Source organism: Monodelphis domestica, chromosome 3 (genome assembly GCF_027887165.1).
Source record: "Monodelphis domestica isolate mMonDom1 chromosome 3, mMonDom1.pri, whole genome shotgun sequence".
NCBI classification, from domain to species: domain Eukaryota; kingdom Metazoa; phylum Chordata; class Mammalia; order Didelphimorphia; family Didelphidae; genus Monodelphis; species Monodelphis domestica.
The window spans coordinates 47,352,258-47,374,076 of NC_077229.1; the positions used below are offsets into that span (position 1 = coordinate 47,352,258).

The following is a 21,819-nucleotide window of genomic DNA, read 5'->3' on the forward strand; positions in this document are numbered from 1 at the left end:
GGTCCTGCCTCACCCACAGGGCTGTCTACACTCTGCCTCCTGCCCCCCCATTCTGCCTGGGTGGGGGAGCCCATGTGGGGGCCCTGTGTGGGGGAAGCTGGGGGGGGGTCCCTGCCTCACCCACAGGGCTGTCTACACTCAGCCTCCTGCCCCTCCCATTCTCCCTGGGGGGTGCCGCTGTCCAATGTACCAGTGAAGACACTCCGGAAAGAAGGCTTCCCTTTATTCATACGGTGATACTGTGTACAGAGTTTACACACCCAGGCATTGGTGCAATGCACTGACAGGGGAGAAAGGCGAATCGTCCATGGGGGTCACACACAAGCCGAGAGATGGGGACACACAGAGGGAGCCGAGGGAGGGAGGGGGAGGGCCTGACAGGCCTCTAAAGGACTAGAAACTGACGCTTGAGAATGCCAATAACCCGGGTGGGGTTTCCCGCCTGGAGGAGGAAGGCTAAGGCTTTGTGCGATCTACGTGGGCAATACGGCGGCGGCGTGGGGACGCGCGGTCCTCGGAGGATTTTTGGTCATCACTGCTTGTCTTCTGATGCTGTAAACTTTTTTTTTTTGGTATTAAAAAAAGTGTCAGCATTTCCAAAAAAAAAATGCTTCGTCAACAGCAGATCTACATAGTAGAGGCGGTGATAGAGGAGGGAGGGGGAGAGGGAGCCCCCCAATTCCGGTGGGGAAACACGGACAAGAGTTTGCTTGGGTTCACGCTGGACAAATGGCGATGAGGCCCATGGAGACAAGTGCTATTGCTTGTGTCCTTGGCTAACGGGGCGGGCGGGGAGGGGAGCCTCCAGACTGAGTTTGCGACAGGCCTGATGGCCGGAGGGCCGGCCACGGGATGGGGGGAGCCAGGAGGATTGGCGCCGTTATTGTAGTCGGGGGCTGATCCTCAGCTCCACGAGGGTTCCTTGTCCCCCCCCCTTCCAGGCTGTGATTGTCGGGCTGGGCTGCCTTTTCCACTGCTGGGAGGGGGACGGGGTGGGGGGACTCTTCAGAGACAGGTGACGGCGGACTTGGTCCTTGAAACAACTGCTCTGTACACAATGCCTGAAACAAAAGCAAGCTCCGTCGGCCAGAGTCAGAGGCCTGCAGACATTTTCCCTACACAAAATAAATAGTTTTCACTCTGAATATACCCACTTCTCTGAACATTTACAGGATACTTTTTTTCCACTTTACAATATCTACACAAGAGAAAACGCCGACATCTTTTCGTACCCCCCCTCCCCCAATGTATAGAATGCTCTGGGCTGGGCATCATCGTTGGACATAGGCCATCCGCAGCAGCCAGGCGGGGCAGGATTCCTTCCCAAGAATCTGGTTCTGGGCCCCCTCGGGGGGCCGCCTGGAGAAGTCACTCCCACAGCGACCCATGAGAGCACGGGAGCAGCGAGGCAGGTGGGAAGGGGAAGCTGGCGGAGGTGCGTGGCCGCAGCGAGGACGAGAGACCAAGGACTCGTCCAGATTGTCGAGTTGGAACAGTTGGCGTTTTTAAAATCTGCTCCCAGAGGCCTGTGGATGGAGTCGACATTCAGCTACAGGTGGGAATTGCTGGGAGCAAGGGGTCCACTGGAGCCTCCAGGCCTGCGCGTCAGGACGAGGGTCCAGAGCTCTGTGGGCTGCTTTCACAGTGCTAGGTTTGCCCAAAGCAGAGGGGGCTGCCCTCGGTATTGAAAGAGTTAAGAAAAACCAAAGCAGCCAAATTTTCTCTTGAAAAAGAAAGCCCAAACCACCCAGCCCTCTTAGAAATCAAATCACTGACGTAAAAAGGAGTATAAATATAATGCACTGCAGTAGGCGGCGGCGGCAGCGGCAGTGGGGGAAATGGGGGCTTTGCCAACAAGCAGGTTTCCAAGAATAAAACCTGGCTCCGGCACCCCCCTCCCTCTCTGGCCTCGAGGTGGGTGTCGGGGGCCTCGGGTGCCCAGACCCTGGCTTGGCTGCTCGGGGCAGGTGCCCGGGGCAGGAGGCACCAGGCTCATGGCTGGTCTGGACCCAAGGGGCTCCCCCACCCTCCTCCCTGAGGGTCCGAAGGACACAACCCAGAGAGAGGGAGGGAGGGAGGGAGGCAAGGCCGGGTGGGGAGGGAAGGGGGCAGGGAGAGGCCTTGTGGAAATGAAAATATGGCCTTTTCCTAAGCTTTGTACACCAGACTCGGGATACACTCGGGCCTCGCTGCTGTCCCCAAACAACAAAAACCAAACCACCGAGCCCAAACAAACCTGCACGGAATCCTAGCCTGCATCAGCAAAATGTTTAATGATCATGCACTACGGATGGGGATGGTAACGGGTCTCCATCCTCGAGATCATCAGTGCAAAAAACGATGAGGTTTTACAGTTGAGTGACGAGTTCAAAGAAGCACGCTGAACTCCTGGGGAGCTGCTACTGTGTCTGGAGAGAACTCGGGGCAAGGAGGGCCGGGGGGGATGTGGATGCTCTGGGGGGGCACCCTGCACCTGGATGAGAGCCTGCAGATAGCTGGGGGTCTCCAGGGCCCAGGGATGGAGGGGCTGCAGGGTTTTCTTTTTGTGTGGGTTTTGTTTTCTTCTGGAGTCTACATGGCGGCGGTTGGGGGGGGCCCAGTGGGATGGATGGTCTGTTCTCGGGGGCTGAAATGGGGAGCAATGGGGGCTGGGGGCAAAGGGGTGATTTCCCTGCATTTGTCGGCAGGTGCAGGATGCTGCCAGCTTCGGAGAGACTCGGAGACCCCAAGCTCCCAACCATGGGGAACAGAGCCCTGATGAGAAGTCTTTGGGGGATGATGTCCCCGCCTTCCTGCCTTGCTGTTCCCCTGCCTACAAGGAGATCCCTTTTCCCTGCAGGTCAGGGTCGGGCCCTGCTTCTTGGGCAAGGCGTGATTAGGGGAGGCTGTCTGGAAAGCCCCCTGGGTCCGAAGGGGCCTGGAGTCACCACTCGATGTCTCCCACCCCTGGGAACAGAGACAGGCTGTGTCCTGTGCTTGTCTGTGGCAGAAGCAGCAAAATGCCCGAGGCGTGAGCCAAGACTGCCCCTAGAAACGGCCTGGGATGGGTCCAAGTCCTCCCATCTTCGGCTCGGGCCTCTCAGGCCACCTCTCGGGTCTGCTTGCTGGGACCCACAGCCCACGCGGCTCTGTCCCTCCGCCTCCTAGCACCATGGTGACACCTCCTGCGGCGGGGCCGCTCCGGGGCCGGCTCCTGGGGAGGGGGAGGCGGGCACCTCTACTTGGGTCCGGGGGGGCCCCCTGCCTCTGGCCGGCGGCCCCAGCAGCCCGTGGCCACACTCATGCTGCGCTGGCCCCGCTCCCGCTCTCGCTCCCGCTCGTTGTCTGATTGGCTTTGCGTCCGCTCGTGCTTGTGGCTGGGCCCTGCGGGCTGGGAGGAGATGGTACGCAAGAGGTGGTTCCGTTTGCGGAGGAAGTCGCCCTGGCCCGGGAGGCCAAAGCTGCCTTTCCGGAGAGCCATCCGCGTGCTGTTCTTGGCCGGCCGGGCTCGGTGGTTGTACTTGAGTTGGGCGAGATGGGCGGCGTAGCCTTCCGTGATGAACTGGGACAGGGGGACAGAGGAGAGGGAGGTGAGGGATGCCCTGCCCCGAGTGGCCACAGCCCCAGACTCTCGGGAAATCCAGGCAGTCTGCCGTCGTCCCAGATTGAGAACTAGGAGGGACCGTGGCAGCCATCGAGGCTCAGCCTCCCCCCAAGCCCTCCTCTATTACCGAGGAGGGAAGGTATGCGACTCGTCCTGGGTCACTGCAGGACCATGGCTTTGGAGGTCTCCACCACCCCGAGCCTGGCCTGAGCCCCAGGAGCATCCCAGGACCGACAGGGCTTCCGCTATGGTCAGAGGAGATGGCCAGGGGGAGGGGGAGGAAGGAGACCCTGTGGGAGAGCCCTGGGAAGACCATACCTGGCACTGATGCTGCAGTTTCTTGGTGGGACGTCCAACGATGTAAATCTGCATGGGGGACAGGCTGATGGAGCTGTAGACGGAGATGTCCTTGGTGGAGCCGTAGGCGGCGTGCACACGCATGTGGAGCTGGGGGGACAGGGACAGAGGTACTTAGCGGGACCTCCAACCCCCTGAAACCCAGCTGAAATCCCTTCCCTTTGGGGGCCTCAGGGTGCCCCATCTGTAAAAGGAGGGGGGTGGACCAGATGGCCTTGGATGGCTTTCCCAGTCCCAGATCCGGCTCTCTAAGGAGGCTGGTGATAAGTGTGAAATTAGAATCTGTTACCCTAAACAACCACGATGCCCAGCAAAACTAGGATCCCCAGCACCCCACTCGCTTCCTGTCCTTGCTGACGCAGACAGGATAAACTGGTCGGAATTCCGTGCCTTGCCTTTTTCTTTCCTGTTGGCGGCTTTGGTGGAGCGGAGCCTATTTTGTCAGATAAGAAACTTGATGAATATAAAACTAAATAATAAAGTGTGGGATATTAATTTAACTCTTCCAGAAGGAGAGGAAGGCCGGCACTCAGAGAATTTGCCTTGCGCAGGCAGGGGCGCTGTACGATGAGAGGGTTCTCCCAAGCCCCTGAGGAGGAGGCGCTGTTACTATTTCCACAGGCAGCGGAGGAAACGAAGCAGACGGAAGTGAAGTGACCGTGGCCACCCTGCTGCCCTCAGCCCTCGCCCCTTGCCTCTCTCCCTAGAGATGGGATCGTTTGGGGCTGCCCAGGCCAGATCAGATGCAAGCCCGGATGAGGATGATTCTGTGGGTGACTTCAGCCTTGAGCCAGGCAACCCCAAGCTACACCCAGGACCTCTGAGGGACTCAGTTTACACCTGTAGACACACAGTGGTTTACAGGCTGTTTTCCCCATTGGATGGTGAGCTCCGAGAGGGCCTGGATGGTTGCTTTCTTCCCCCTTTGAGTCCCTAGCACCTAGCCAACGCTTCATAAACACTTGGGCAGCAAGGTAGCGCTGGGGGTACTGGAGCAAGGAAGACTCAGGTTTGTGAGTTCAAATCCTGCCTCGGATACCAGCCGGGTGACCCTGAGCAAGTCTGAGTCACTCAATCCTGTTGGCCTCAGTTTACTCATCTATAAAATGAGTTGAAGGAAATGGCAAACCACTACCATATCTTTGCCAAGAAAAACCCAAAGGGGCTTATGAAGAGACAGACATGTGGACAACAACAGACATGTGTAGACAGGCTGACCTATGACCCTGGCTCCAGGGCAGGGAAGAGACAGAGGACAAGGGAGATCCCTTCCCCAGGGAAGAGAAAAACTGCCAAATGGCTCCTTCTCTTGTTCTCAGTCTGTCCCACATGTGGTCTGAATCTGAATTTTAGAGAAGTCAAGCCATTCAAAGAAGAGCTCCAAGGAAGGAGAAGCCACTGTTGTCCCTAAACTCAAGCCTAGATGCTCCTTTGGGCAAGTTCCACCTGTTGCCCCTGGCTCTGGCCTTGGGGCGAATTTGGCTTCCATCTGACCAGCCTTTGGATAGGATCTTAGCTTCAGAGATGGAAGGTCATCTAGGGCAGCTCACTCATTTTACTAAGGCACAGAAAAGCTTCTGGGACTTGTCCTGGAGGCAGCCAGGAATCAGGGAAGACCTGAGTTCAAATTTTGCTTCAGTCACTAGCTCTGTGTGACCATAGCCGAGTGACTTAACTGCTGTCTGCCTCAGTTTCCTCATCAGCAAAATGGGAATAATAGTAACACCTTCCTCCCAGGGTTGTATGAGGATCAAATGAGATAACTGTAAAGTGCTTACCACAATGCACAGCACACAGTAGGGTTTTTTTATGCTTATTCCTTCCCAGTCCCCTCTCTGTTACTTATTATTATAATTGCCTAGTCATATAGCTATTAAGTATCAGAAGCAGCACTTGAACTCAGTTCTTCTGGGCTCTAAAACCTACATCTTATCTACTATGCTTTGCTGCCTCTTCCCCAACTCCTCCCTCCTGCTCTCCCATCACCCCCTTTCTCCTCCCCTCCTCTCTCTCTCTCTCTCTCCCTCCTTCCTTCCTCTCCCATCTTTTTCTTTCTTGCCTGTATACTGTTCCTCTCTCCTATTACTCTTTCTTTCCCATTCTCACCCTTCTGTCCCTTCCTCTCCCTCTTTCTTCTCCCCCACCTCTCTCACCTGTCTTTCCCCCATCTCCCTTTCTCTCTTCCTCCCTCTCCCTCCTTCTCTCTCCCTCCTCCTTCTCACCTCCTCCCCCTCCTATCTCTCTCCTCTCTTCTCTCTGTTCTTTCCTCCTGTCTTTCCCTCTCTTTCTTCCCTCTTCCCTGCCTCTCCCTCCCTTTTCTCCCCCACCTTTGTCTCTCCCTTCTCCTCCCCTGCTCTCTCCCATTCCTTTTTCTCCCCACTCCTCTGTCTTTCCCTCCCCTCTTCTGTCTTTCTCTCCCTACTCTGTCTCTCCCGCCTTCTCTCCTCCTTCCCTGTCTCTCTCTCCCGCCCCCTGTCTCTGAAAGCAGCTCTCCTCTCCCCCATGCCTCCCCTGGGTCTTCTAGATTAAACCCTCCCAGGCCACCCCCTCCATCCCCACATAGCAGAACCCCAGGTCCTTTGCCCTTTTGGCAGCCCCCCTCTGGTTTCCCTCCAGCCTGTTGCTGCCCTTCTCACCCAGTGGTGGCAGGCAGCCATGTGGTCCTGCTAGGCTGGAGGGAAGCACTTACCTCGGTGATGAGGAGCTTCAGGAAGTTGGCCTTATGCCGCAGAGGGTCATGCACGAGGCCATCACAGAAGGAGACGATCCCATGAGGGAAGTTGTGCTGTGCTAGCCAGGCCACGACCCGCTGCTTCTGCATGTCGGGCCGTCCTGTCACGTAGATGATGAGGTAGCCGAGGTCCTGCCAGTGTCTGCAGATGGAGTGGAAGAAGCCTGTGGGCCCAGAGTCACATCCAGCCCCACCTCCCCACACCCTGGGAGCTCTCCCTTGAACTTTCATAATGTTTATAGAGAGTGTGAAGTCAGGAAGACCTGAGTTCAAATCCTGTTTCATCCCCTTACTAGCTCTTTGACCCTGGGCAAGTCATTATGAGCCTCAGTTTCCTCATCTGTAAAACAGGGGATCAAAAAAACCTAGTACCTACTTTATTAAGGGTATCAGGAGGAACAGCTGAGATTATACACAGGTCGCTGTAAATATCTATAAATCTATAAATATCAGTTTTTAGAATTAACTTTACCATTCAACTGGCACTTAAAGTACTTTATGGGGTCACTAGGCAGTTCAATAGATAGAAAGCTAGCCTAGAGATGCGAAGTCCTGGGTTCAAATACGACCTCAGACACTTCCTGGTCAAGTCACTTAATCCCCATTGCCTAGCCCTTACTGCTCTTCTGCCTTGGAACCAATCCTTGGTATTGATCCCAAGATAGATGATAAGGATTTTAATTTTTTAAAATTAAAAAAAAAATGCTTTATATTTTTTATTTTTTTAGAAAATATCTTCACATTTTTATATTAGATTTACATCATTTTTTCTTAATATCTCCCCCAGAAGTGTGCTCATCTAAACTTGTATATTCTTTTTAAAAAATTTTATTTAATTAATTTAGAATATTTTTCCATGCTTACATGATTCATGTGCCTTCCCTCCCCTTTTACATTCTTTAAATTGCTACACAAATGTCAGATGCTATTATTACTAATGCTTTGTGACACCTAAATCAGAGCCGTGAGTTGCTTTGGCCACATATGTTCCTGCTATGGGTGCCTTCGATGCCTGAGAGCTTTGTGATGACTCTCTTGAGGAAGGATATTGAGACCTTGCTGATCTACAGTGGTGAGCTGCTTTGGTCCTATGTATTCTCTATTACTATGCTTCACTTCCACTGTATTTTAAATTAATGTCCAGTCTTCCTTGCCCTGTAGGCTCTCGGCGTGTCTATGGGAGAATGTGCTACAGGATAGGGTCATTTAAGCAAATATGATACTTCAAAAACTAATTGTAGGGGGTGTCTAGGTAGCTCAGTGGATTGAGAGTCAGGCCTAGAGATGAGAGGTCCTGTGTTCAAATCTGGCCTCAGACACTTCCCAGCTGTGTGACCCTGGGCAGGTCACTTAACACCCACTGCCTAGTCCTTACCGATCTTCTGCCTTGGAACCAATACCCAGTACTGATTCCAAGACAGAAGGTAAGGGTTTAAGACAACAACAACAACTAATTGTATCCCCTGTCTGATTATTAAGGAAAAGCACAATGGTGGGGGCTCATGAGCTCTAGTGTTACAGTAATCTCCTGAAGGGCTATACCGAGAACCCATGGCAACAGCCCACCCTTTGGGAGTCAGTGTCCTTGTGAGTTGATGGAGCAAACTTGGAGCTGGAGCAACATATTATTGAACTCTGTGCATTAGAAAATGAGCTTTTTGAGAGCAGACAACCCCAATCTGGAACCCTCTCATTTGCACAATAGGCCCTGATTCAGGGCCTGCTTTATGCCAGACACTCTGCTAGGCTCTAGGGAAGACGAAACCCCAAACAACTCTGGAAGTTACATTCAACTGGGCAGAAACAACATGTATAATGGTGAATGAATGTAAAATGTATGGAAAATAAATCCCCCAAATTGGAGAGGACGGCATTATTAACAAGGTTAAAGGGGGGAAGAACAGGGATTGGGCCTAGAGCTCCAATTTCAGTGGCCTAAGGAACTGTGGAATGAGGAAACTCTCTCCAATGCATGTTGGCAATTTTTTTGTTGTTGTTGTAGTCCCTGAATGTATTGCTATTTTTATTGCAATATGGTCTATAAAGGATGTATCAGCACTTCTACATTTTATACTTGTTTGTAATATTTCTGGGCCCTAGTACATGGTCAATTTTTTAAAAGTTTCATGTAGTGCTGAGAATATGCATATTCTTTTACAGTCCTGTCAAGAAGATGCTGTAAGTCTTTTAACTCTACTTTCTCCAGAAAACTAGTTTGTTTAGTTCCAAAATTTCTGTTTGTTTATTTTTCAGTTAGGTTTATCTGAAATTGAGGATAATGAAGTTTTCTGTTATTACATCTTCCTAAAATTATATGTTTCTTTTACAAATTTGGTTACAAAGGCATTCAGAGCATATAAGTTTATTACTGATATTGCTTTGTTGTCTATGGGTTCTTTCAGCATAATGGAGTTTTCGTTTTATTTTTTTGAAACCTTTACTTTCTGTCTTAGTATCAGTTCTAAGATAGAAGAACAGGAAGGTCTAGGCAGTTTGGGGTTAAGTGATTTGTTCAGAGTTACTCAGCTAGGAAGTGATTGAGATCAAATTTGAACCCAGGGCTTCCCATCTCTAGTGCTACCTAATTGCCCTTCTAACATAGTTTTCTTGTTTATCCCTTTTTATCTTTTTGAATGTTTGTTTTTGTTTGGTCAGATAGCATGATTGCAACTCCTGTAATTTGGATTCCATTTGATGCAATGGTAGATTTCCCTCCATGCACTCAGTTTTATATTGTGTTTTTAAATGTCTTTATATTTATTTTATTTTTATTTTTTTAATTTCAATATTATTTTATTTGGTCATTTTCAAACATTATTCATTGGAAACAAAGATCATTTTCTATTCCTCTCTCCCTCCCCCCATAGCATGTTGGCATTTTTTTGGCAGCCTGCAGTCCTAGAGAGATGTCTGAGAACATGGACAGGTTAAACGACTGACCTGGAGGCGCACAGATAGTAGAGGCCTTCTTAGCTCCAAAGCCAGTTTCCTGGCCATTCTGGTAGGCTGCCCCAATACGACAAGTAATACTCCACCTCATAGAGCCCTTGACTAGAGAACTAGCCCTGGATTGGAGTTTGTGAACTTTAAAATTACTCCACCCTACTTAGACCATACTTTAGGAGATTTGATTTAGCTACCTCCTGATTATAACAATGGAGATACTTGGTCTAACAGAATCAGGAATATCTTGGGAACTTTACATAGCTCTACCATACTTAGTCTAACAAGGCCAGGAATGTCTGCACCCATACTTAAGGATTAATTATCTAGGAGGATGGCCTTTGATAGACATGTGCAGCTGACAGACTCCTGGGCTGTCCTAAGTCAAGCTAAGTAAGCTACCATTGGTACAGATAAGATGCAGGAAAGTGACGTAAAACCGTCTATATAGGGTACGTCACTTCCTCTCTTCACCCTCTTTCCCTGGAGAGGTGGATCTGGCTGGTGACTTCCTGTGAGTAGGCCTGGGCACCAGTTCGATCCTGGAACTTGAGCCTGGAGGAGCTCCCTCAGACAGCTTCCTTGAGACGGTCACGTGGTGAGTGATAAAGATTGACTTCCTTTTCCCTTGGCGCTCAGGGGAGGCCCCTTTGGCCAGGGTCTTTAACTCCTGCCTGGCTCAGCCTGAGCTGGAGCAGTTTAAATAAACTCTTTCCTCTCTCTCTCTCTCTTTCTTCATTTCTTTCTTCTATATTAATTAAATTCACCATAATTTCCATCTGACTTGGGTATTTTATTATTTGGTATATCCCATGGCGAACAGCAATTAAATATAGTTTAGGTCACAACTGTAAAATTATCCTTACAAGTTCAAATCCGATCTCAGACATTTATTAGCTGTGTGATCCTGGACAATTCACTTAACCTCTGCCTACTTCAGTTTCTGCCTTCTGTAAAATGGGGAAAATAATAGCACCTGCCTCCCAGGGTTGTTGTGGGGACCAAAGGAGATCCTCTTTCTAAATCATATATAATAATCATATTTATATATAAAATTTAGATTCATAAATAAAATAATCATTTATACAAATGTGTTGCAAACTTCGAGCACTATATAAAAGGTCTTAAAGTGTTAAAATGTTTGCTATTATTCTATTTATGTATAATTTATAAATATTTTTTACAAATAATTTTCACAACTACCCTATGAGGGAAGGAGGCTTCTGCTTTTTAAATGAAGAATGTGGGGGCCTCAGGGCGATGTAACTCGATGTTCCTAACTTCCATCGAGGTGGTCCTTTTCTGACCTGGTCCTCCATGTTCCTGAAGCATGAGACACTATGGACCACCCTCTACTCCTGCAAACTCTCCAGGGTTCTGTGTCATTTCTCTCAGTCTCTCTCTCTCCTCTCCCAGTTGCTCTTTGTCTCTCTATCTATGTCTCTGTCTATTTGTCTTCTCTGTCTCTCTCTCTGTCTCTCTTTCTCTCTTTGTTTGTCTCTCCCCCCCCCCCCCCCACCCCCCATCTCTGTCTTAAAACCCTTGCCTTTTTTTGGCATAGTAACAATTCTTAGACAGAAGGGCAGGAGCTAGTGTGAATTTTAAAACTATTCCACCCTAATCAGACCATTCTTTAGAAGATCTGATTTAGCTATTTCCTGATCAATAACAATAGAGATACTTGGAATAACAGAATCAGGTCTTGGAAACTACATTTCTCCTCCCTACTCAGTTTAACAAGATTTTGAAAGGTCTGCATCAAACCCAAGATTTAATTATCTGAGAAAATGGCTTTCAACAGACATGTGCAAAAAAAAGGACGGACATCTGGGCTGTCCTAAGTCAAGCTTGAGCCACCATTGGCACATGTGAGATGCAGGAAGTGAGGTAGAGAACAGCCTCTGGAGTTCTCGGGACTTCTTGGGGAGAGGGCTAGAGTCAGTTCGATCCTGGAGCTCGAGCTTGGAGGAGCCCTACAGACAGCTTTCCTTCAGACCGGTCACGTGAGTGATAAGAACTGACCCCTTTCTCTGCCTTGGCTCTCCAGGCCTTAAACTCCTGTTTTGACTCAGCCTGAGCCAGAGCGCTTTTTGAGTTAAACTCCTTTCCTTCTCTCTCTCTCTCTCTCTCTCTCTCTCTCTCTCTCTCTCTCTCTCTCTCTCTCTCTCTCTCTCTCTCTCTCTCTCTCTCTCTCTCCCTCCCTTTCTCTCCTCTCTCTTTTCTCTCTCTGTCTTTCTCTCTCTCTCTCTCTCTCTCTCTCTCTCTCTCTCTCTCTCATATTTTCTTCTTCCTGTTGTAATTAAATCACCATAAAATTTGGCAACTGACTTGGGTATTTTATTATTTGGAATTTTCCTTGGAGACCACTTAAATTTAGATTTTTTTCAGTCTCAACCATAATTTCACCCTTTACACTAGGCAAGGGGGGTTAAGTGACTTGTCCAGGGTCACACAGCTGGGAAGTGTCTGAGGACACATTTGAACCCAGGACCTCCCATCTCTAGGCTTGGCTCTCAATCCCCTGAGCCACCCAGCAGCCCCCTTTTTGCCTTTTTTCTGCTGACAGACAATGAAGGATAAAGTTCTGTCTCTAAATATCTGAGTCACAAACTCAAAAGCTCTGCCGACGAGGAAGCTCAAATGGGCAAAATCTGTAAAAATGGCTGCAAGAGCGGTGCGGCATGACTTGGGCAGGAGCCCCAAGTTCTGTGCGGCAGCCACCAAAGGGCCAGTCCTTGACATAATGCTGGGCTGAAGGAGGAAGGTGGCTGAAGAGGAAGGGAGAAGACAGGAGGGGAGGGGAGCAGGCCGGCCTCTCCTCTCTCCCCGGCTCACCTTACTACATCCACAGCACCCGCTCGCACCTTGGGGTCGCTGCCCATGATGGAGACGCTGGCGGCGAAGGAGCCGTCGATGCTGAACACCACAAACTCTGTCCCCTTGGGCAGGACGGTGATGTAGCTATCTGCGAACGTGTGGTCCCCCCTGTTGGGAAACAGCCGTCAGAGACCCAGGAATGCTCTTCTCCTCCATCCCGTGCCTAGACCCAGCTTTCCCCCGAACCCAACCCCATTTGCTATGTCTATGGAGGAACCCCGAGCCTCTGGGAGCCTTTGTCCAATCCCCGAGGACCAATGGACGAGCTACTCCTCCCGGCTGTCATGGCGCCAGTTTCACAAGTTCTCTCAAGCTTGGACAGCCCGTTCCCCTCCCCCAAGGCTGCGAATAGACACCCGTCCCCACCTGACCACCATCTTGATGGGGTACACGCCGACCCCCAGACGCTGCTCCTCAGGGATAGTGTAGGAGATTCGCCCGCTGCTGTTGGTGACGAGCGTGTCAAAGTGGACCCACTCCCCGGATGGCGGCTGAGTCATGATGTGGATGTCCACCTGGTGGGAGGCGCAGCGAAGAACCTCCCTTTGGCTTGGCTGGAATCCTGCGGCCTAATGCTGGCAGGAGGCCGGACCCCCTCCCCGCTCAGCCGTGCCCTCAACCTGGGGACACTCTCACCCTGGGACCTCGCCTAGCCGAAAGGACTCTCAGCACAGCCATGGTGGTGCTCGCCCAAGGGCATTTCTGCTCTCTCCTTCCTTCCCCACTCATTCTCTCTGAGGAGAGTCAGCACTATTTTGCAAAACCCCAGTGAGAAGGCAAAAAGAGCTCAGCTCAATCCTCCGGAGGCCAGGCCAGCTTTTCCCCTCCGAGAAGCCTTCCCACCATCTGCTCTGCTAGAGCTTGTTGGAACATGATTTATGCTATTTCTTTCCCTCATGAAGAGAAGCTCTTTGAGGGCAAGGACTATATTGCTCAGTACTTAAGAAACACTGCCTGGAACATACTAAGCCCTTAATCAGTATTCTATTTACCAACCTGTCTACCCACCTATCATCCATCCATCCATCCATCCATCCATCCATCCATCCATCTAGCCATCCATCCATCCATCTCTCTCTCTCTCCATCTCCCTCTCCATTTCTCTCTCTTCTCTCTTCCCTTCTCTTCTCCCTTTTTCTCTCTGTCTCTCTCTCTGTCTCTGTCTCTCTCTCTCTCCCTCCCTCTGTGTGTGCCTCCATCTTTGTCTCTGACTCTCTCTGTCTCTGTCTACCCCCCCCTCCCCTTTCTCTCATAGTAAGGGTTTATTTAGCCTTCCTTAGGCCACCAAGCAGCCACCACACTGGTGCCAGGCTTGGATTTGTAACCCAGAGCTCCTAACCTCTCGCCCCAGGCTTGCCCTCCACCATACCCAGCAGGGAATGCTTGTTCACTTGACTTAATAGCCAGGACCAGGGAATGTCCTGGGGAGCCAGATTTCAGCTCAGTTTGAGCAGGAACCCTAATTCAGAACAGGCTGCCTTGGGAGGCCCATAACACCATGGCTCTGGAGGTGGAAAGGTCATCTTTCCCTTTCCATAGAGGGAAACCGAGGCCCAGAGAGTTGGAAAAGACCTCAGAGGCCATTCAGGATCACCCCGTCATTTTTACAGCTAGAGAAACAGAGGCCTCCAAAGGAGAAGTGTTCAAGATGAAACCAAGAGTGATCAGCATGAGCTGGACACTCGAGGATGGTGTCAATCCCTTGGTTTCCAACCCAGGCCTATTGGCTCCTCCTTTGTTGCTCTTTCCAGGGAACTGAGAGTGCAGAATCTGACTGATCATCTGTTAGTGAGGATGTCACAGGATGGAGCTCTGAACTAGAAGGTAGTCAGGCACTAAATGTTTATTAAGCACCTACTATGTGCCAGTCACTGGAAGGCCTCTGAGGTTCTTCTGATTTTATGATTCTGAAAAACTTGTCCCACCCCTTGACCCCTGGGGTCCCCCTCCCATGACCTCCCTCTTCAGACTCCACTCACCTTCTCCCCTGTCAGAGTGACCATGTCTAAAGGTCCATACATGAACCGGCCTGTCAGAGTCTGAGGGCCATCTTCATTGGCTACGGCATCATTGATCCTGTGATTAGCAGTGACATTCTGGGGGAAGGAACAGAGAAGAGGCAAGGGAGACCCTGGGATGGGTGGATCCTGAGGCAGAGTTTGGAGGGTTGGGGAGCCTTAGACTTCCAAATCTAGAGCTAGAAGGGGCCTCAGAGGCCATCTCCCATTTTACAGATTAAGAAACTGAGGCCCGAGGAGGTAAAGGGACAAAAGGTTGAGGCAGGATCTTAATCTAGGTTCTCAGACTCTAGAGTCAGAACTATCCAGCCTTGGGTACCTGTCACCAGCCTCCTTTGCAATGTCTGCCATTAGTCTGGTTTGGCTTATCTTCTTATGTGACCAGTGTTTTTTAATCTGGGGTCCACAAACCCCCAAGTGGGCCTGAAGATAATTTTATTTAGTTCGGGAGAATGGTCTGTGAACTTGTATGGGGGAAAAAAGAATCCTTATTTTCATTTCCTTTTGGTTTCCTTTGCCGTCCTATACGTTTTCTTTTGTGCATTTAAGGATATGAGTCTGAGAAGGGCTCCGAGGCTTGGCCTGACTGGAGCTCTTCTCTGGACAGGTCGTGGTCTTCCCTGTAGGGGGCCCCTTGTCCCACTCCTGGCAGCTTACCCGCAGCTTTACGTGGGTTCTCTTCCTCTGCCATTTTTCTCGGGGCTTTGAGGGGGTAAACACAGACACCTCCTTGCCATCCAGCTCCAAGATGCTGGCATTTTCATGCCTCATGACCTGGGGTGGGGACAGATGGAGGAATGAGGAAGAAGAATGACCACCTGGGAGGCAGAGACCAAAGATGTGGACCTACCTGTCTCAGCAGGAAGGAGACCACATCGGTGGATTCCCAATAGCTGGCATGGAAGAGGTGGGGGAGAGCCACAGTGGGGAAAGCAGTGAGGGCATCCGGGCAGTACAGGGCATAGTCGATCCTCTTTGTGCCCCACCATTTGGTGGCAACTGGTGGGAGAAAAGACTTGATAACTAAAATTTGGAGAGACAGACAGAGAGACAAGAAAGAGAGGAAAATGAGAGAGAATGAGAATGTGAATAGAGATGAGAGGAGAGAGAAAAGAGAGAAAGAGAATGGAGAGGAGAGAGAAAAGTGAGAGAGAGGAGGGATGAGGAGAAGAGAGAAAAATGAGAGAGAGACAGAATGTGAACAGAGATGAGAGGAAGAAGAAAAATGAGAGAGAGAAGACACAAAAAGGAGAGACAGAGATGAGATATGAGAGAAGACAGAAAAATGAGAATGGAAACAGAGAGGTAAGGAGAGAAAAGTGAGAAAGAGAAGAGGAACAAGGAGGAGGAGAGATGAAAATAAGAGTGAGAAGAGAGACAGAGAAGAGACAGAAATAAGAGAAGACAGAAAAATGAAAGTGAGGAAATGAGAACAGATGAGAGGAGAGAGAGGAGAGACAGATGAGAAGTGAGAGAAGACAGAAAATGAGAATGAGAAGAGAGGAGAGAGAAGTGAGAGAAGAGGAACCAGGAAGAGAGATAAGAGAAATGAGAGAAGAGAAGGAAATGAAAATGAAATCAAAGAGGAGAGGAGAAAGCAAAGTGAGAAAGAGGGACAAGGAGGAGAGAGAGAGAGAGACAGGAGAGAAAAGAGAGACAGAAATGAGAGGAGAGACAAGTGAGAAAGAGAAGAGAGAACAGAGATGAGGAGGAAAAGAGAATAAGAGAAAAAGAAAAGAGAGGATGTGTGTGAGGGACAGAGAATGAGAGAAATAGAGAGAAAGAAAAAGGGAGGGACCGAGATGGAGAGACAAAGAGACAGGTAGAGAGAATGAGAGGGAGAGAAATAGAGAAAGGAAATGAGAGAGATAGGAAGGAAAATACTGATGAAGGGAAAGAGAGAGGATGTGTGTGTGTGTGTGTGTGTGTGTGTGTGTGTGTGTGTGTGTGTGTGTGTGTGTGTGTGTGTGTGTGTGAAAGAGATAGAGACCCAGAGAAAGACAGAGACAGAAGAAAAGAGAGGAGGGACCCTGCCTAGCTCAGTCCATCCCCAGGCTCCCTGGCTGGCTCAGTCCACTAACTCCAATTCTGGATTTCTGGAAGACCCACCCTGGGTCTTCTCGAATGGATCCTGGTAAGACGTGGACTCTTGACCATCTTGGCTGTTCTCTTCTGGACACCCTCCAACCTATCAACGTTTTGACTCTTAAGCCTGCTGATACTACAATGGGAGTCCAGGCCAGTAGAGTCTGCTAGAGGGGCAGGCCCAGGTCTGCATAATTCAGCTTGTCCATAATTCCAAGCAGGAAGGTGCCTGGCATTTGCCCAGCCTCAGACACACTGAGAGGAGCCCCACGATTTCACTCAGTGGTGTCTCCATCCTTAGAGATGATTCTAGTTCTGGCTCAGGCCCCCCAAACCAAGGCTCCTCGGGGTGCCCTCTGCCCCAGAGTCAGGCTTTTAAACTAAATGGTCTATGCCAGGGCTGGACCAGGATTGGATGGGGAGGAAGAAGAGTCTGAACAATGTTCTCTTAATAGCTAGATAGGACATATTTTGAAGGTGGTTTCAGCTCTAGCCAAAGGAGCCCCACACTTGGCATCAGATGGCTTGAGTTCCGTCCCAGTTCTGCTGCTTCCTAGCAATGTGATATTGGAGGCAAGCTCTATGAGACTTAGTTTCCTCATCTGTGAAATGGGGATACCACTTGTACTAACCCACCCCCTCCCAGGAGGATGTGAGGATCAAAAGAACACTTGGCAAAAACCTTCCATGCTATGAGAATGTCAGCCAGTATTACTGATTCCTGAGACTTCTAAGAGGTGAGCAGCCTATCACTGCCAATGTCTGGAAGTCAGGGTTCTCCCCCTCATCACCCCTTCCCCCTCCACCCCACCCCCCCGTCCCCTGCCGCACCGGAGAACCTCCCCCACTTCAGACTTAGAAGAGGTGGTAGAAAAGGAGCCCAGCATTAATGGTGGAAAGCAAGCAAAGAGTCGATGGCATCCGAGTGTGGCAAAGCACAGGAGGCAGAGGTTAGGGCCAGAGCAGACAGATCAGGGCATGGGCATCATGCCAGCAGAGCCACATGCCCTGGCATAAAAGCGAGTAAGTGGTCATATACAGGGCACGAGGTCCAGCCAGTCTGCTGCAGAGGGCTCTGACGGACAGAGAGCTTGGCCACCCTCCTGGCATTCACCTCCCATGGTAGAAATTCGTGCCGTCTGCCTTGGGACAACTGACCCATACAAAGCTTCTTCCCTCTGGTTAGCCAAAATCTCTTGATCGTATTCAGTGTTTCTAAGGTCTGTTCAGAGGTCTGAGCAGAATAAACCAATTCTTTTCTTTTCTATGTGAAAAATGCTTGGACATGTTGATGTATTTACCCCTCCACCCCGGGTCTTCTCGAATGGATCCTGGTAAGACGTGGACTCTTGACCATCTTGGCTGTTCTCTTCTGGACACCCTCCAACCTACCAACGTTTTGACTCTTAAGCCTGCTGATACTACAAAGCTGTAGCCTCCCTCCAGATTCCCACGGCCTAGGAAACATCCACGTGTTCCACTCAGACACCCCCAGCGGTACCCTATTTCTGTTGGTTCCAGCCCCTTTTGGCTTGTCTTTCCAGACTGTAAAGGCTGTGCCAGCCTTCCTGTCCTCTGCCTCTTATGGCTTCTCCAGCCATTTCATGCTCTGTCGATCCACAGGTTCCCAGAATAAGCCATTTTGCCCACCCTAGAGAAAGCAGTCTAGAGGTTTCTGGGAGAGGCATTAGGGTGGGAGAGTTGGTTTATCTCAGCTAATCTAATTTTCAAGCAGCGCCTCTACCCAAACCCTTTGGTTGAAACTCAGTTTTCATTCCATTGCCCTCCCAGCTCTGCAGAGTAGGGTTAGTTCTTAGGCCCAGCCCAGCAATGACCCAGACAGAATTCCCCTCAGGGCTCTGAGGAGTGAGCCTAACATTGCTCCTGACAAGACAGGGTAGGAGTGAAAATGTGCCCAGAAATGAGAGCAAAGTGTGACTTGTGGGAAGAAGGAAGGCATGGGGCTGCCCTCCCCACAATACCTTCTCCGATGTCCAGATTGGGGACTCGGTCCAGGCTCGGACTCAGATCCCCCACCAACCTCTCTCTTACAGGGCTGACGGGTAGCTCCCCTGGCTGAGGCCTGGGCCTCTGGGGCACCAGGGTGTCGGGGGGCTGCTGGGGGAGGGCAAGCAGGGACAGGCGCCTGACACTGGGGGTGTGACTGAGGGCCGTTTGGGTTTCTAAGGAACAAAAACAATAACGAAGCTCATTAACACCAGCAAACAGAGCCATGGAACCATGGGAGACACATGTGGTACTTCTGACTCCCTCCTCCCACCTCAGAAGGGAAGTCAGCCAGCTGAGATCTTGATGAAAAGGCTGGAGAGTTAATGATTGATCAGCTGTCCTCACAAATGGGGCCAATGGTAGAGAGAATCCCAAACAATGATAAGAAAAAAGAGATGATAAAAAACATTCAATTATCGAAGAGCAGTGACAAATCCATCATCAGTACTGGGAACCTCACTATTTGATTCTGATTTTTTCCCAGCAGATTTCCCTTCCTAAATCTGGGCTCAGGCTGATGGCAAAATCCATCCATCCATCCATTCATCCATCCATCCATTCATCTATCCATCAACCATCCATTCATCTATCCATCCATCTATTCATCCATGTATCCACCCATTCGTCCATCCATCCATCCATCCATCCATTCATCTATCCATCAACCATCCATCCATCCATTCATCTATCCATCAACCATCCATTCATCTATCCATCCATCTATTCATCCATGTATCCACCCATTCATCCATCCATCCATCCATTCATCTATCCATCAACCATCCATCCATCCATTCATCTATCCAACCATCCATCCATCCATCCATCCATCCATCCATTCATCTATCCAACCATTCATCTATCCAACCATCCATCCATCCATTCATCCATCTATCCATCCATCCATTTATCCATCTATCCATTCATCCATCTATCTATCAACCATCCATCTATCCATTTATCCATCTATATATCTATCAGCCATCCATTCATCCATCTATCCATCAATCATTCATTCATCCACCTATCTTTCCATCCATTTATCCATCCATCCATCCATCCATCCATCCATCCATCCTTCCTTCCTTTTTTCCCCTCTCTCCCTTCAACTATACAACCAATCAGCCAACCTTGCCTTTCCTAATTGCCCATTATTTCTTAGCACTGGGCATGGGAGGCTTGCCCAGCCATATGCTCAAAGTCAAGGGAAGCTAGTGAGATAGTGAGAATCTGCTCTCCACGACTTCAATTCCCAGCATCCCACTTTCCTTCTCGTGTTAGGCACTAAGATAGGGAGAGTGTAAGTTTTGTGTAGCCCTGGCCCTCTCTTTCTTCCTGTGATGGCAGCTGTGGAAGCTGGCTTTGGGAGAGGCAGGAGAATTTACACACGTGGGTTTACTTTTTGTTAGATAATTAGGTTTGAACTTCTATTTCTTTTGTATTTTCTTTCTACTTCAGGTGATTATTAGTAAACTTTATCAATATAATACTTGGAGTGATTGCATACTAATTTAAATCTTACATGAGCCTAGGATTAGTGACCCTGGCTTTGCTACTTCTACCTGTATGACATTGGGCAAGTCACTTTGCCTCTCTATGCCTCAATTTCTTCATGTGTAAAATGAGGAGGTGACCTCCACATATTCTTTTCTAGTTCTGCGATCCTCTGATCTGCTGTGACTTAACACACTGGGCCAGTCCAGAGTAGATGGAGGAATTCTGCGTATGACACCCCAACGGGGAATTTTCAGGGGCTGTGGGGGCCCAAACAGGCAAGTGTGGAGAATTTGGAGCAGGATACAAATGGACATTTATCTCCCTCTCAGTCTGGGGGAAAGAACTCCCAGCCACAAATGGATGGCTAGAAAATCAGATCCACACGCCCTGGTCAGGCCTAGAGGTTTCTGGTGGTCCAGTGAAGGGTCTAGCGTAGTCTAGCCTGTACTCACATTCCCTAGTATGTGTCCTGACTCCCAAGACTGTTGGTCCCCCCAGTTCCTCCAGGCTAAGAGTCTGCATGCCTCCCCCATTTCCCAGTGTGCTCTGAGCTCAGGCAGGATTCCCTCTTCTAGTCACCACGTGCTGCCATGCCCGTTAGCCTAAACACAAATTTAGACCGCTTTTAACCCCAAAATACCCTCAAAGCCATCATCTCTTTTCTCCTTCCATTCATGGCCAAGCTTCTAGAAAGGGTTCTTGACATTCATCACCTCCACTTACTCTGCACCCACTCAGCTCCTCAGTCCCTTGCCATGTGGCTCCCCACTTCCAATGTGGTCTAGAGAAAAAAACTCTCTCAAAGGCAACAAGCGACTTCTTCCTTCTCTTCCTCCTCTCTAAATCCAATGGTCTTCCCCCTCCCCTCCCATCTCTCTGCAATTGTTTGACATGATTGACCATCTTCTTCTTCTTTTAAATACCCTTATCTTCTGTCTTGGAATTAATACTAAGTTATCAGTAAGGGCTAGTCAAAGGGGTTTAAATGACTTGCCCAGGGTCACACAGTTAGGTGTCAGAGATCAGATTTGAACCCAGGTTTTCCCAATTCCAGGCCTAGTGCTCTGTTCACTGCTACCCAGCTGCCCTCAGCTTGTTCTTCTAAAGACGTATGGGGGAAGCGGGGCAGCTGGGTGGCTTAGTGGATGGAGAGCCAAGCCTAGAGATGGGAGGTCTTGGGTTCAAATCTGGCCTCAGACACTTCCCAGCTGTGTGACCCTGGGCAAGTCACTTAACCCCCATTGTCTAGCCCTTACCACTCTTCTGCCTTGGAACCAGTATACAGTACTGATTCTAAGACAGAAGGTGAGGGCTTAGAAAAAATAAAAATAAAGATCTATAAGGCTCAGACCACATAAAGGAGCAGATCAGAATGTATTCAAAAAACCAGTGAGATTGACCAAACCCTGATGCTTGCTGGATATGAGGGTTAAACTGGGGATATGGAAGATGGCGCCAGTCATGACTTCTTCCTTTATTCATTACTCAGCATTTGACACTGGAGATACCAAAGTGAAAGAAAGAACAAGAAGCCAGCCCTCCCCTCTAGGAGCTTACATCCTACTTGGGAGATTTGACTTCTTTGGGAATGCCACCTGAGTGGTCCACATCCTCCATCCCTCGAGTCTGGACCTGGACTTCAGAATCCCTCTGGAAGTCCTGTGGGCCGTGTCGGCAGCCCCTTCCTTCTTCCCTCCCACTGACAGCTTGTCCACCTT

The 21,819-nt window shown here is 49.8% G+C and overlaps 1 protein-coding gene across 17 annotated transcripts in view; it reads right to left on the reverse strand.

Annotated features, from left to right (window-relative positions):
* Nucleotides 1–202: 202 nt before the first annotated feature.
* Nucleotides 203–21,819, reverse strand: part of PITPNM2 (phosphatidylinositol transfer protein membrane associated 2) — a 280,414-nt gene continuing 258,797 nt past the window's right edge. For 9 of the 17 annotated variants that reach the window (XM_056821849.1, XM_056821841.1, XM_056821843.1 and 6 more), the window contains 9 exons: nt 18,577–18,777; nt 15,360–15,508; nt 15,167–15,283; nt 14,471–14,587; nt 12,858–13,006; nt 12,450–12,599; nt 6,630–6,813; nt 3,902–4,030; nt 203–3,541 (listed from right to left, as the gene is read on the reverse strand). In XM_056821849.1, the coding sequence (XP_056677827.1) occupies nt 3,218–3,541; nt 3,902–4,030; nt 6,630–6,813; nt 12,450–12,599; nt 12,858–13,006; nt 14,471–14,587; nt 15,167–15,283; nt 15,360–15,508; nt 18,577–18,777 (1,520 nt within the window). In that variant the 3' untranslated portion in view covers nt 203–3,217. Of the gene's footprint in view, nt 3,542–3,901; nt 4,031–6,629; nt 6,814–12,449; nt 12,600–12,857; nt 13,007–14,470; nt 14,588–15,166; nt 15,284–15,359; nt 15,533–18,576; nt 18,778–21,819 lie in introns of all 17 variants that reach the window. The other 8 variants (XM_056821851.1, XM_056821853.1, XM_056821854.1 and 5 more) reach the window with 4 other exon arrangements.